This window comes from Bos indicus, chromosome 4 (genome assembly GCF_029378745.1).
Source record: "Bos indicus isolate NIAB-ARS_2022 breed Sahiwal x Tharparkar chromosome 4, NIAB-ARS_B.indTharparkar_mat_pri_1.0, whole genome shotgun sequence".
In the NCBI taxonomy this organism is placed as follows: domain Eukaryota; kingdom Metazoa; phylum Chordata; class Mammalia; order Artiodactyla; family Bovidae; genus Bos; species Bos indicus.
In genome coordinates, this window is record NC_091763.1 from 97413886 (window position 1) to 97428834 (window position 14949).

The 14949-nt window shown below is 38.9% G+C and overlaps 1 protein-coding gene across 2 annotated transcripts in view; it reads left to right on the forward strand.

Annotated features, from left to right (window-relative positions):
* EXOC4 (exocyst complex component 4) overlaps positions 1-14949 on the forward strand; it is an 806466-nt gene that overhangs the window by 102158 nt on the left and 689359 nt on the right. For both annotated transcript variants that reach the window (XM_070787321.1, XM_070787322.1), the window contains exon 7: positions 5954-6128. In XM_070787321.1, coding sequence (XP_070643422.1) covers positions 5954-6128 — 175 coding nt within the window. The remainder of the gene's footprint in view (positions 1-5953; positions 6129-14949) is intronic.

A 14949-nucleotide genomic window follows, 5' to 3' on the forward strand; every position in this document is an offset into this window, starting at 1 on the left:
TGACTCTGGAAATAACCTGTGTGTGTGAGAGAGAGAGAGATTTTCTTCTGACTGGTAGAAATTGTAGTTAATGGGAATTCTCATCTCCATGATTCTTAGGCTTATTCCTGTCTGAGGCCTTTTCTTAACTCAGTTCAGTGTAAGGACTGCTGTCTGGTAGTTTAATGACTCTGCCTGCTCTTTTGTCTTTTGGATCAGTGGTGAAAACCTTGAGCCTAACAGGATTTAAGCAGCTGAGCTAGCTGCAGTGTCTTGTTTTATTTCTTCTTTAGTTAATATTTTGTGGGGTGGGGAGAGTGGAGTGGAGAATGACATTCATAGGGCTTTGTGTGGGAGTTATCCTGAGTGTGTCTGCCGCTAACAACATATTTCCATTTATTTCTGGTAGCTTTAAATTGGACCAGACCAGTGCAGTGTATGTCCTGTTTATGTGAGTGATGCCTGGCCTCTCTTTGCTGCATTGAGGGAGAGTCATCTTGCTTTTTCATTTTCTTTTTTAGGCAGGCATGTGCTGGTGAGGAATGGTGGGCCTTGGCAAAGTGTGGGGCTGACTTGGATTCTTCTTTGTTATTGGCCATTCACTCCTCATCCTGATGCTGAGTTCAGCGTCCACTGCTCCCCTGGAGCCCTTTCTCCAAGGTCACCAGGACCTGTGAGTGTTATGTTTCTGTCTTGACCTCCACCGGCCACCATGTGGCCTTGCCTCTGTTGCTCTTCTCTTTTCCTTTGTCTCCTACAGTTTTCCTTCCTATCTTCTTTTCTTCCTCCTTCCTTGCTTCCTAACCATCTTTTCACAGCTACTGTTTCAGGAAGTATTGATGCTGGGTCTGGCTTGCTTTTCTTACTCTGCATATTATCCCTGAGTAATCTCATTCCCTCAAATATTTATCACTTTGTAAATTTCCAGTATCAGTCTGTCTCCTGAGCTCCTGACTTGCATATGCAAGTACCAGTGCATAACACCTTAAACTTAACATCTTCAGATCTAAACCCAGAAGGAGTCCTTCAGGAATTTCTGTCTTCACTTTAATTCATTCTCATTCTCTTTCCCTGCCCCACCCCCCACCCCTTTGCTCTCCCCACTCTCTCTCTGTCTTTTTATCAGAAAAGGTAACCATTGTCTTCAGAGTTGCTCAACTCCAACAAAGGGATCCTGAACCCCCCTCCCTCTTTAATTATGGTACCATTGCCTCCAATAATTTTGTCCACTTTCTAACGTGATCCATCCTTCAGTCGTGTGAAGCTCCTGGAACAGCTATTAATTAATACTTTGGTTTTTCAGATGGGAACACTTGGTGAAGTTGACAGATTTTCTCGTAATTACAGGGTTGGGAATTTTCAATGTTGGGAAAGAATGTGCATCTTTTTCTTCTTTTCAGGTTATTTATATGAGAAAGGGGAAAACAAAACAAAACAACTGAACCAGAAGAGGAAAGCTAATGTCCTCCTGGTAATGAGAGTCCACAGGAATCAGTATTAATGATACTTCAGTTTTTGAGACATCAGATTCCTTTTTTCACTGTTGTATGTATTTTTGCTTCACCACAGGGGAGGGATTGAGACCTCAGTGTCCTAACTCAGAGCCACAGCTGATGATTAAAAAAAAAAAGATCTGTTGAGATATAGTTCACATACTACACAAATCACACCTTGAAATGTGGTTTTTAGTATATTCACAGGGTGGGAAACCATCACCGCCATGTAGTTCCAGAACATTTTTGTCCCCTGCTGCAAAACAAAACCCATATGCTGTGGTGGGCAATTCCCGCCTACCTAAGTAACCACTGACATATTTTCCGTCTGTAGACTTTGCCTATTCTGAGTATTTCATATAAATAGAATCACACAATATGTAGTCTTCTGTGACTTTTTTTCACTTAGCATAACATTTTCAAGGTTCATGTTGTCGCATGTATTAGTACTTCATCTCCTTTGATAGCTAAATTATATTCTATTGTATGAATGTACCACTTCTTTTTGGTCCATTTGTCAGTTGATGGCTATTTGGATTATTTCCACTTTTAAGATTTTACTATTATTGTTTTACTAATATTTTAATATTATGAATAATGCTGCAGTCAGCATTTGTGTACATGTTTTTGTACATATGTGTTTTTTGTTTTTCTTGGGTACGTACCTAGGAGTGGAATTTCTGGGTCCATGTGGTAGTTCGGTGTTTAATCTTTTGAGGGACCACCGAACTGTTTTCCAAAGCAGTTGCAGCATTGTGCATTCTCACCAGCACTGTTTGAGAGTTCAGATTTCTCTACATCCTTTCCAATGCTTTTTTGCCTGTTTTTTTAATTAAAGCCATCCGGGTAGCTTGAAATGGTATCTCCTGGTTTTGGTTTGCATTTCTCTGATGGCTAAGATGTTGAGCATCTTCTGTTTGCTTATTGTCCAGTCATATATCTTCCTTGGAGAACTGTTTAATATATTCAAATCCTTTGTCCAGTTTAAAATTTGGTTGTCTTTTTGATACTAGTTATAAGAAATCTTGAGATGTTTTAGATACAAATCCTTTATCAGGTAAATTACTTGCAAATATTTTTCTCCCGTTTCTTGAGTTGCCATTTCACTTTCTGGATGATATCACTTGCAGCATAAAAGTTTTAAATTTTACTGTCTGAGCTGCAGATTTAATTGGTATATTCAAGATTGTTCTGTGGGGAGGCAGAGGAAGGTTTTCCTGTCTTGGAAATTGGTGGATGTTTCAAAGTAGGCAGAGTGGCAGGTAGAATCTCTCCACTTCTGGCCTGGCTCTTTTCCCTCTTTTCTTCCCCATGTAGCCTCTCTTATGACTTTTGATGGTCACACTGCAACAGATCTATCTTGGTCTTGATCCTCCAGGTGCAGTGGCCCTGTCTCAGCATTTTAAACAGAGATTGCTATTTCCGTAATGTTATGATGCCATGGATCTCATTTTACACCTCAATTCCTCCTTAGGTCTCTTTTCTAAACAGAGCACTGCCCCTCATTGCCGAGTTGCTCTTGTCCTGAGTAGTAGCCAAGGTGTGTGCAGTCATGGAGTCTGGTGGCCCTGGAGTTAACTAGCAACAGCCCCTCCCGTTGGAGGAGCCACCTCTCTTCCAGTGTGTTTTATCTCGGGTTTGTTAGGCCTGTACCTAGAACTTCATGCCATTGGGAAGTTGGGCACGAATTTGTCTCATGCTTTTGAATGTCATGAATCAATATTTCATTTCATTTCATTTCAATCAGTATCATTTCAACAGAAACAGACTCAGATTTGGAAAACAAACTTATGGTTACCAAAGGGGAAAGATGAGGGAGAGGGATAAATTAAGAGATTGGGATTAACGTATACCGAATACTATATATAAAATAGTCAACAAGGACCTACTGGATAGCACAGGGAACTCTACTCAGTATTCTGTAATAACCTATATGGGAAAAGAATCCAATAAAGAAGAGATAGTTGTTTATAACTAAATCACTGCTATACACCTGAAACTAACAAAATATTACAAGTCACCTATGCTGTGCTGTACCAAGTCGTCTCAGTCGTGTCCGGCTCTTTGTGACCCCATAAAAAATCATTTCGAGAATGTTGGGGTATAGCATAGTGTTACTAGATTTTAGTTTTGTCAAGTAAGGACATTTGGGAGTGTAGCTGCTGTCATGGAAATAAGATTTTTCGTATCAAGAGAATACCAAAAGGATAAAAGTAAATACATTTACTTTTGTAAAACATCAGCGTATGGTCTTACTTTTCTCTCTACCACTGAAAAATGCACTGTGGTCTGTGGACTGACATTTGGGAACCACACTTTACACACTCAACATAAATCTTTATTTGAAAAGTAGAACCTTAGCTTAATCAGGTATATTCTCTGTATGATGCCAGATACCATTCTTATCCAGATTATTTACCTACACTGAAGTTAACTATTTTGGTTGTTAAGTTAGATATATCTTCCTGTCCGTTGTACTGCTCTCTTCTGTTATGTGAGTAGATGTCATATAACAGAGGTGAATATCAAGAATTATTTTAGGTAAATGTGAGTATAATTGTGAATTGACCTTTACAAGATTTTAAAAAAATCCTCATTCAAAGGTAAAATGGGTCCTGTTTACAAATACAGTGTATAATTCTAAATTATATATGTATATTCCAGACTCGGAAGCCTACATAAATTTTTATTGATTCTGTCTTGTCTAAATTAAAATGTCAAAGAGATATTAGGGTTTTATCATAAGATGGTTACTGGCTGTCACGTTAGCACATTAATTATAGTAATTGGGCAGTAAAGAAGCCATAGGAATAGATAATATGCTATACGTTTTGATGAGATTGTAGTTATAGCCTCTTATTTATGGTAATAAAATCTTGTTAATTGACATTGCCAACAAGCTCTTTTGCTTTCCTTTTCTACTTTCCAGGTTGGTTCATAAGTCTCCATAGGAACTATGAACTGAGAGCCACAGATTATATAATAAAAGTCACATTCCAAGATTGTCTGTACTCGTTCATGGTATACACATGAAATTCATTTAGCAGATATTTGCTGATCATTCTTCTGAGTGCTCCAGTGTATACAATGATGTACAAAGCAGTGTCTGCTCTAAAAGACTAGTAATAGGGAAGGGAGGTGAAATGTCTGTATAGAAATAAGTGACCCACATTGATTGAGTCACATAGTCAGCCGCATGTGATACGTTCCTTAAAAGTGGGATATACTACCATTCAAGTCCAGAAAAGGAAAGAATGATTCCACGCATGGGTGATCAGTGATGCTGTAAGGCTCGAGATGGGGGAATTACTCTGCATCCATGATATAAACTCTGAGCCATCTCTGCATATACATCTATGTTGTAAAAGTACAGTGAGAGGTAGATGGCTGGATGCACTGACATGGACATCAGCTTTTGTTCTAGGCTCAGCTGCCTTGCACCTCATTTTGTGCCCTTGAGTGTATAAAATTGATGTAATAATATGTGTCCAGCATCTCTCACTATGAAAAATGAGATAATGCGGAGGCCTTAAGCTGCTCCCTGTGGTGAAAGTCAGATTGCTTGGCAGGTGTGTGTGTGTTTTTTTTTTTTTTTCCAGGCAAGTAAGGCCACACATTTGAATGGGAGCAAGCTCAGCTTTCCATGACTAAAAGGATTAGTGTCCTTACCAGAGTGCCCAATTTATTGCTAGAGAATAGCATATTCTGTGTAACATTTGAACCGTTGTCTGAAAGATTGCCTGAATTCCTTAGAAAAACTTCTTATATGAACATACAGTATAGAGATCACTGAATGATGTTAAAAAGGAAACAGTTGTGTATTAAGCTGCTACTGCTGGTTCATGGCCTTTACAATTCTCTTTAAAATTTTTACACCATGTCCATTTTAAAAAATTGAAGTATAATTGATTTACAACATTAGTTTCAGATGTACAGGAGAGTGATTCAATTCTCTCTATATTTATGTAGAGATTCTCTATATATTTATATATTATTCTCTATATATTTATATATTATTTTCCATTACAGATTTATCATAAGATATTAAATGTAGTTCCCTGCACTATACAATAAATTCTTAATATCTATTTTATTTATAGTATTTTGTATCCTTGATCCTGTACTACTAATTTATCCCTCCCCTGTCCCTTTCCCATTTGGTAACTATAAGTTTGTCTTCTATATCTGTGATTCTTTTTCTGTTTTGTTTATAGACTCATTTGTATTATTTTTTAGATCTCACGTGTTAACTGATATTGTATACTACTTGTATTTCTCAGTCAGATTTCACCATGTCCATTTTATAACAGAGGAATCTGGGCCTAGATAAAATTTCAGAGGTTACTTTGAAGTGCAGCCTGTTGAAATGCAATGTGCTGTTTAACATGGCCATGTGCTACTTTAGCTTGATGTTTTTCTTGCAGCCCAGTGTCAATCAGTTGTGTGTGTGTGTATATGTAAATGTTTGTTTTTTTCACTAGGCTACTTCTAGAACTGCTGGAGTTGCTGTTTGACAAGTTTAACGCTGTAGCCACGGCACACTCTGTGGTCCTGGGATACCTGCAGGACACTGTGGTGACTCCACTGAGTCAGCAGGAAGATGTCAAATTGTATGACATGGCCGACGTGTGGGTGAAGATCCAAGATGTTCTGCAGGTAAGGTCCTGTGACAAAGGGTGCCATCTTGATTCAGAATAACAGGTAGGAACATAAAAAAACCAGCCACCTAAAATATTTCCTTACTCACAGACAGAGAGAGAATGTCGTGTTTCTATTTAAAGGTGATGGTTGCTGATGTTATGGAGTTCTGTCATCTTCAAAATACCTTTAAAACAAAATTTTTTTGGCCAGACTTTAAAATTGGGACATTCTTAATATGTAGCAATCAGGAATCTATAGTATTTGACTTCCTGTTGTAACGTACGTTACTTTGGTGTAATTAGTCATATGTTTATGTAATCAGTATGAAAATGTTCTTAAACACTGTTTTATAAACATACATGTAGCTTAATTTTATGACCATTTTTCGTATAGTCAGCTCTTGAATATGTTGGGGTAAAAGACAGGTCAAGAGCTTATATTGAGAGATGAAGATAAACCTGTAAAGTATAAATGTTATCACTTTGGTTTGTTGATGATCGGAGCAATGATATTAGTGTTTGGTGTGATGCTGCAGAGGTGGTATTTAGAAATTTTATTATATTTTCTCTCCATGCGCCAGGAAAATGTATTTGATTTGGTCAGATGAAAATGAGAAATACAATTAAGAGTTAGCGGAAACAAATTTGACATAGCTCAATAGAAGTGACTTGGTTAGACATCATCTACTAATAGGAAAAAGAATAAGTATATACAGGGAATTGAAAAATGTAACTGTAGAAATGAAATTATTTGCATAGCAAATAGGAGTCTTTGCAGGAAAAAATAAATCATGAATGTAAATTGTATTCATTTTCGAGAGTATAGGCATGCTCTTGGTAGATTGATTGATTCCCGGTTATTCATTCATATAGACAGTTTTTTGGATGTAGTCTGTGCTTTATTGATGGTTCAGTAGAAAGAATATAGATTGCAACTATATTCCTTGAGTTTGTTTTGCTGCTATGTTGATTACCATGGAACCATAGTAGGTGCTTGTTGAATATTTGTGTATTGGATAAAATATCTTTATTTCTCAGAAACTGGTTATTTAATATTTTATGTCTTGGTTTGTTCATCTGTCATGGAAACATAAGCTTTTCAGGTTACATACTTATTTTAAGGATAAGACAGTAGATTTTCTAAAATTAATTTTTATTGATGTATAGTTGTCAAGATAATAGATTTTTAAAGCTGTTTCAAAAATAGAATTAAATTCACCTAGTTCTGTCCATGATGAGGTTACCTCCTACCCAAAGTGACTTGAAAACTGGATGGACTCAGGTAATCAGAATGTTAGTTGAGAGAAGAGAATACATAAGGTCAGTTTCACGTTCATCCCAGCTTCTTCTCTGGGGATGCTTTCCAAACTGTGACGTAGGAAATAGAACAGAGATTAGCAGACTCTAAGCAGATGAAGCAGAGGTCAGGTTTCAGGGATGTGGAAGCAGCTGTAGTTTGTGGATTAGGATACCAAAGGAAAGGGAATTGCTGAGTGAAGGAGCCCCAGAAATCTGAAAAGAGTGCTATTGAGCCTTTGGTCAGAGATGAAGTTTCACACACTCCAGGGCGTGGCAAATAGCTATCATGGGACTGAGCTGAATGGAAATTGCACAAGTTGCCAAATGCTGGGAAGCATTGGAATTCAGACCAGCCAGTGTAAGGAGAACTTGGTGAACATCCTGTGCTTTCAGATGTCCCCAGAAAGGTTATGTGTTAGGACTTGGGCTAATCTAACCATATAGTAAGGGATACTATACTTTCACATAATAAAGCTCCAAACCAGGTTTCTACAGTGTTAGCCTATCCACTCGTGAATTAACCGCCTGCCAGAACGAAACTGACTCTAAAGTAACCTAATCCAGATTCTCAATAATGATTCACCACGTTGTCCAGCATGCAATTATTATACTTGAAAAAAAGCCAAAAAATATGACTCATCACCAGAATTTTTAAAATGTGATAAAGATTAATATCTGAAATGAAAAATATACCAGATATATTTAGCCACAGATTGCATGCTGTAGAAGAAAGAATCAGAAAACTTCAAGAAAAATCTATCAAAACCAACCAAAACTAAAGTTCAGGGGGAAAATAGACTGAAGAGAAAAGTGAACAAAGCCATAATGGCCTATGGGACAATATCGTGGAATCCAGCATTTGTGTGGCTGCAGATACCGACAGTGGGGAGAGAGATTGGGGCAGTCAGTTATTGGAAGAGACAGTGACCCAAAATTTCTAAATTTGTTGAAAAACATAAACCCACAGATACAAGAAGCTCAACAAATCACAAGGAAGATAAACACAAAGAATACCATACCTAGACATATTATCATCAGGTATCTGAAAAGCAAAGAAAAAATCCGCAAGGTAGCCAGAGGGAAAAAGGACACATTGCCTGTAGGGAAGCAGTGATAAAAAATTTTTTTCACTAACTTCTCATCAGAAATAGTACAAGCCAGACAGAAATCAGTGTATATCATCTTGAAAGGTCAGGAAAATTTACCTCCAGTTTGATACCTAGTCCTATCCTTGACCTTCTGAATAAGAATCACTGTAGATAAGCACTGGATTTTGTGGGGTTGTTGTTTCAGCTCCTAAGGTGATTCATTTGTTTGAGATCCTGTAATTGGGAACTGTTGCTTTGGGCCAGTGGTTCTCAAAGTATGTTTCTTGGACCAGCAGTATCCGTGTTACCTGGGAGCATGTTAAAAATGCAGATTTTTATTCCTACTTCATAGTTACTGAATCAGAAAGTCTAGGGGTGCGGCCGTACATTCTGTATTTTAATAATCCTTTCAGGTGACCTATATGCACGTCCAAGTTTGAGGACCTTTGTTTTAGGTGATACTGGCCCGTGGTGGATTTTGACTGGCGTGTAGTGAGATGAAGTTGGATTAATAAGGTAGCATTGAAAGGGCTGGGTGTAGCGGCTGGAGACTAAAGCAAGGCTACTATTAGTATTTTGTATGCTAATAGAGAGTCAGTGGGTTATATTATTTGAGATGTTGTCTTATAGTGGAGTAAACAACAGGCTTTCATGGAGCATGTTAGAGGAGTACAGTGAAGAGAGAAAGATTTGTAAACCTTTAGGAGTCTTTTGGGAACTCTAAAACCATGTAGTTGGCTTTTGCTGCTTCTTCGTATGACAGGTATTTTAGTGATGTTTTAGTGCTTAAGCTATTGGGGCCAACTGTGTGCTCTCATCGTCCGTCGCCCCTTCTCCTGCTCTCGATCTTTCCCAGCATCAGGGTCTTTACCACTGAGTTGGCTCTTCTCATCAGGTGACCAAAGTATTGGAGCTTAGGGCCAATTTAGTTTTCTTACACTTGTTGGTGGAATGCTCTTTAGGTTAAGATCATTCCTGGAGAACAGACAAAGTTGAGAACCATGGATGCATGTAGTAAGCATGTACCCACACGAATGAAGGTGACGGGATCATATAAATGGAGTTTCAAGTGTTATAGAGTTCGAATTTCAGTGTTTCTTTGAACAGAAAGTGTTTCTTGCTGAAAAATTGAAATGCTCTTTTGTGTATTAAATCTTGGAAAAGAAAACAATTTTTGATCATGTGGAGACTTTGGCAGCCTTTCTGCACTGGAACCTGGGCTGTCCCTGGCAGGCAGAGTCCGTCGTGTAGTTGGAAGGCTCATTTGTCTCACCGTGTTTGTGTCTGGAGACAGCCGTGCGTGGAGACAAGGCTGTAGCCATCACAGTAACGGTGTCAGTGTCTTCTCCTGGTGTCGGCTCTGTGACCACACACCGTTGAACTCCCTTTTCAATTTTACACTCTTTTTGAAACTGTGATAATAGGAATACGTGTTTTTGTCCCTCTGAGCAGCAGCAGCACCTTCCCAAATGTCACCTGCTTGATGACATGCCTGTCATACCATTGACTGCACATTTTTAAGTGTGTAAGACTGCGGTATACTAGAAACACAAAATACTCCAATTCTTGTGGGATTTAACAGAGGAAAGAAGAGGATCACTTTGAACAAACATATCTTTCAGGTGTTTTGATTCCGGAAAAAAAATAACAACAACTCATTTTTTCCCTTATCTCTTTTCAAAACAAAACTGCTTGCTTTGTCATTGTTGGCTTACGTGTGTAAGCAAGCCCTGGATGTACCAGGCCGTGTTGTGCAGATGGAAGCAGGGGGTTGTAATCACACTGTCGAACCAGTGGCGGTGACACCACAAGACACTTCACTTCACAGCACCCCGATCTCTTTTTCTGGAAATGAACAGAGACAGGACGGGACATCATCTTACTTTCGTTAACTGCCACTGAAATGTTTAAATAGTGATAAAACTACCCTCCTGCAGAGAAAACTTGAAGTTTGCTGTCAGGTGTGAAGATCCACAAATCGTATTGGTACTGACCCATGACCTGGAGGGTTTTTCAAGGGGACAAATGCAATTTCTATTTTGAATCCAAGTCTGAAACTAGGTTATTCTTAGATTTTTATTTCATTTGATATTTTGGTTAGCTGAGGATTCTTCCTTCTATTCCTCTTAGAGGAAAACTAGGTTCCCCTCCCGCCCCCAAGTATTTTAGGCCGGATAACTTGTGAGATTATTCTTGCAGAAATAGTTTCTCTTCATTTCTCAGCCTTTAAAGCTCTTTGATAGCCACTCTTTTGAGTGGCATATTAAAGACATGCTGTCAGCCAGGCCATTGAGTCTTCAGAAAGGTGCTGGGATGTTTGTTCTGTCTTGTCAATGGATAGTGTGCTGCCCGATGAATGGAATGCAGTTAACACATGAAAGTTAAAGTAGAAGTCTTCCTCTAAATTTAAGTCAGTTTCCATTGCCTAGGACTCTCGGTAGGTTGTTTTATGTTCATTACTGAGAGCAGAAAGTGCTGGGCAGCCAAGGAGACCCTCTGGTTCCCAGTGCATTCGTGGCGGTTGCTCAAGTTCAAGGCTCCGTTACAGCACCGAAGAGTCGCGTGTAGAACTCAGCTGGCCCTGGCCTTCTTTTAAAATGTTTCAGTCAGTGATTTAAATGCCTACCTTGGCTTGGACTTTGACATGTTGACATTCAACTGGAAATCCTATGATATTTTTAGTTGACTCATTTAGTCGAAATGATTTTAGTTCTTGTATTTTGAAAGATTTTGGGTTGAGGGATATGTCTTATTAGGAATTTTACTAAGTGTATGTAAAGAAGTTTTATTTATACCTGTATATGTATACATGTTTTCAGATTGTGAAAATTAAGGATTTCAAGATTCAGTGGATATCAGTCGCTGAATAGAGATTTGGCTTTTCCAATCCTAAAATGCCAGGTATTTTGTTAAGTTCACTAAAATTGGTTTAAGCCCTTGCTTTACCCTACAGGGTCAAAAAAATGATCTCATTTATGTTTTTTGCCAGTGGCTTCAGTTTAGATAACCCGAATGTTCTGAATATCTTAGTAGTCACAGTATTAGTAGTCATTGAACCTTCCTCCCAAACAGAATGACCTGTGGATCCTACATCTACAAAGCCTCTTTTAATAGAATTCCAGCTGATTCTAGTGCACAATCTGGTTAAGAGCTACGATAAGCAAGTAGTTATAGATGTGGTCATATTAAAACCAAGACTGTTAAGAGACAAGTCTTAAGGGCTGGGAGAAGTTTGTAAGAAGTGAGTTTAGTTTTATTTGGAAAGATGTGCCACTGTGGCATGTTTAGGAGGGAGTGTGTCTTCTATGAAGTAAATAATGATAGCATGTTGAAGCTCCATAAAGACAGGAAAATGCTGTTTAATATCTACACACTTTAAAGGGGAAAGGAAAACTAAATGACTATGCTGTAATCTCCATTTGAGATTTTGGTCAACTTTACTTATTTAGTAGCCCAAAGACAGCAAACATAAGAAACAGATGTTTTGTTTCTTCTCTCCCCACCCCTATTTATTACTTATATAAGTTTTTCAGGTTTATATTAATGGAAGTTGGTTGTTGTTAACTAAAGGAAAAGACATTTCTCTTTTAAGATGTACAGGTAAAAGAAGTTTATGAAATCAATTTTGCAAAGAGGTGGGACAAAAACATAACTAACAATAATACAGAGCTGTTTATGGTCCCAGGGAAAAATTTCAGAGATCACAGAGGAAGAGGTCAGAATGGGTTAAAGTACATGAGCTCACGGGCAAGGAGAGATTTGGAACATCCAAACATGATTAGGGTTGAATACGTAATACACATCGTATTATAGAGGGTTAGGAAGAATGGAGGTTTTTTTGGATCAGTTTTGGAAAGTGTTACCAAAAATAAGTGAATAATTTTGACTGCCATAGAGATCTTTAAATAATAGAGACTGGGCAATTTGGACTTGCCTTTTTTGGCCATAGGCTGCCATTACAATTTTTTTTTTTTTTGGTTTTTATTATGGAAAACATCAAACCTATTCAGAAATACAAAGAAATGTATAATGAACCCCCATGCACCCATGGTCACATTTTCACAATTGCCAGTGCTACCAATATATAGTCCTGTTGTCTCATTTCTACCCCTGCCCATTTCCCTTTCCCTTATTTTAAAAAAGTCCTAGAGAGCATATTGTTTTGTCTGTAGTCCAGTGTGAATCTCAGAAAGATAAGGTCTCCTTTTAAAAACCATAATCATACCTAAAGGCATAATTTTCTTATTATCAGATATCTAGTCAGTGTTCACATTTTCCATTTCTCAAATGTCCTAATTGTATGTTTTTTACAGTTTGTCTGAATCAGGATTCAAATAAGGTTTAAACACAACAGTGTGCTTATTAAGTTTCTTGAAACTCTTTTAATGTATAATTTCCTGTCCATCTCATTTTTACCTCTTGAAATTTATTTATTGACAAAGCCAGATCATTTGTCCTGTAGAATTTCCTACATTCTGGCTTTTAGTGATTGCTTCCCCATGGTGTCTTTTGCTATTTATTGATGTTCCTAACTTAGGTCAAGAGGCTTCATCAGATTTAAATTGTTTTGAGCAGGGCATGATTACTTCATAGATGATGGTTGATGTTATACTTTTTCAGTAGAAGAGTGAAATGGTGAAAGTAGTATTTTTAGGATGAGTTTTCTGGCAGCAGCGTTCACAGTGAATCACTGGAGAAGGCAATGGATGGAGAGATAACCAATTAGAAGGCAAGTTCAATCAGTACAAGAAGGAGGGGCTAGACTAGGGCAGGGCCCTTGAAGAGAAAGAACACAGAGCTAAGAGAGATTTTGAAAGAGTGAATTTTCTGAGAGTTTTAACATTGACTCTGAGAAATGGAGAGTCTCAAATTAGGGTGAAGTTCTGAACCTGTGTGGTTGGGAATTAGGATCAAGAAGATAGTGCTTTGTGCTTGTTAAATGTGAGGCGTTAACAGAATATCCCCATAGAATTGTGTTTCAGGCAACTAGAGATGGGACACTGGAGGCTAGGGGAGAGCTTAGGGTGGGAGATAGAAATTTAGGGACCCTCTGTCTGCCTGTGGATAATAGCTGCTGCTGCTGCTAAGTCACTTCAGTTGTGTCTGACTCTGTGTGACCCCATAGATGGCAGCCCACTAGGTTCCTCTATCCCTGGGATTCTCCAGGCAAGAACACTGGAGTGGGTTGCTATTTCCTTCTCCAATGCATGAAAGTGAGAAGTGATACTCATGCAGGTAGCCTGCAGCCTACCAGGCTCCTCCGTCCATGGGCTTTTCCAGGCAAGAGTACTGGAGTGGGGTGCCATTGCCTTCTCCAGGATAATAGCTGAATCTATACTAATGGACCAGCTCAAATCGCAACCCACTCCAGTATTCTTGCCTGGAGAATCCCAGGGATGGGGGAGCCTGGTGGGCTGCTGTCTATGGGGTCACACAGAGTCGGACACGACTTAAGTGACTTAGCAGCAGAAGCTCATGAGTGTAAGAGTGAAGCAAGGACTGTTTTCCTTCTGTGCATGTGTGCGTGCTCAGTCATGTCTGACTCTTTTGTGACCCCATGGACCATTGCCTGTCAGACTCCTCTGTTCATGGAATTTTCTAGGCAAGAATACTGGAGTGGGTTGCCATTTCCTTCTCCAGGGGATCTTCCCAATTCAGAGATCAACCGTGTGTCTCCTGCATTGGCAGGCAGATTCTTTACCATTGTACCACCTGGGAAGCCCTACTTTCCTTTGGTAGTCCATCAGTTTAATCAGCTCTCCAATGTTGCTCCAACCAGCATATGTTATAGTTCCTAGAGATTGAGGCTTCTTAACAGTGATACCACATTTTGCCTTTCTTTGTGTCTGCATTTTTCCATTATGTGTGGTTGATATGGTGGCAATTTTTGAGCAGGACCCAAATGCTGTTCTTATTAGAGATGGTGGCTTTCAGGATCTGGCCTTTCCTTAGGGGATGTGGACAGACACCTTGGAGAGGGAATAAAAGCCTGTTTTAACAGATCTGCAAGTGACCTCCAGAGGAAGTGAACAAGCAAAGCAAGCAGGACAATAAGTCCATTGGGCCAGCCATTAGGAAGAGTTGGGGTGATTTGAGGTTCATTTCCCTCATAATCCCTGGACCAGCCTACACCGTGGCTATGTCATGACTTTGTGAGGCTGGCACCAAGAGTTTCCTGATATGTCCCCTGTTTCTTCTCTCAGATCCACCAGAACTCCAGGGAATGTGGTTAAATGGGAGCCACAAAAAGTAAATATAATCATTAAAAGTCCTGCCTGACTTAAAGGAGCTTAAGAAGCTGTTACTCAGAGATCTCTCAAACTGCTTTACAGTGTCTCATTCACCACCTATGTGTCATGTACACTTTTGCTTAGTTATAGAAGGATGGACAGAATATAGCTTGGCTGCCAAATCTATACCTGTAATACCATTTAGGTGCTGAAAAAAACC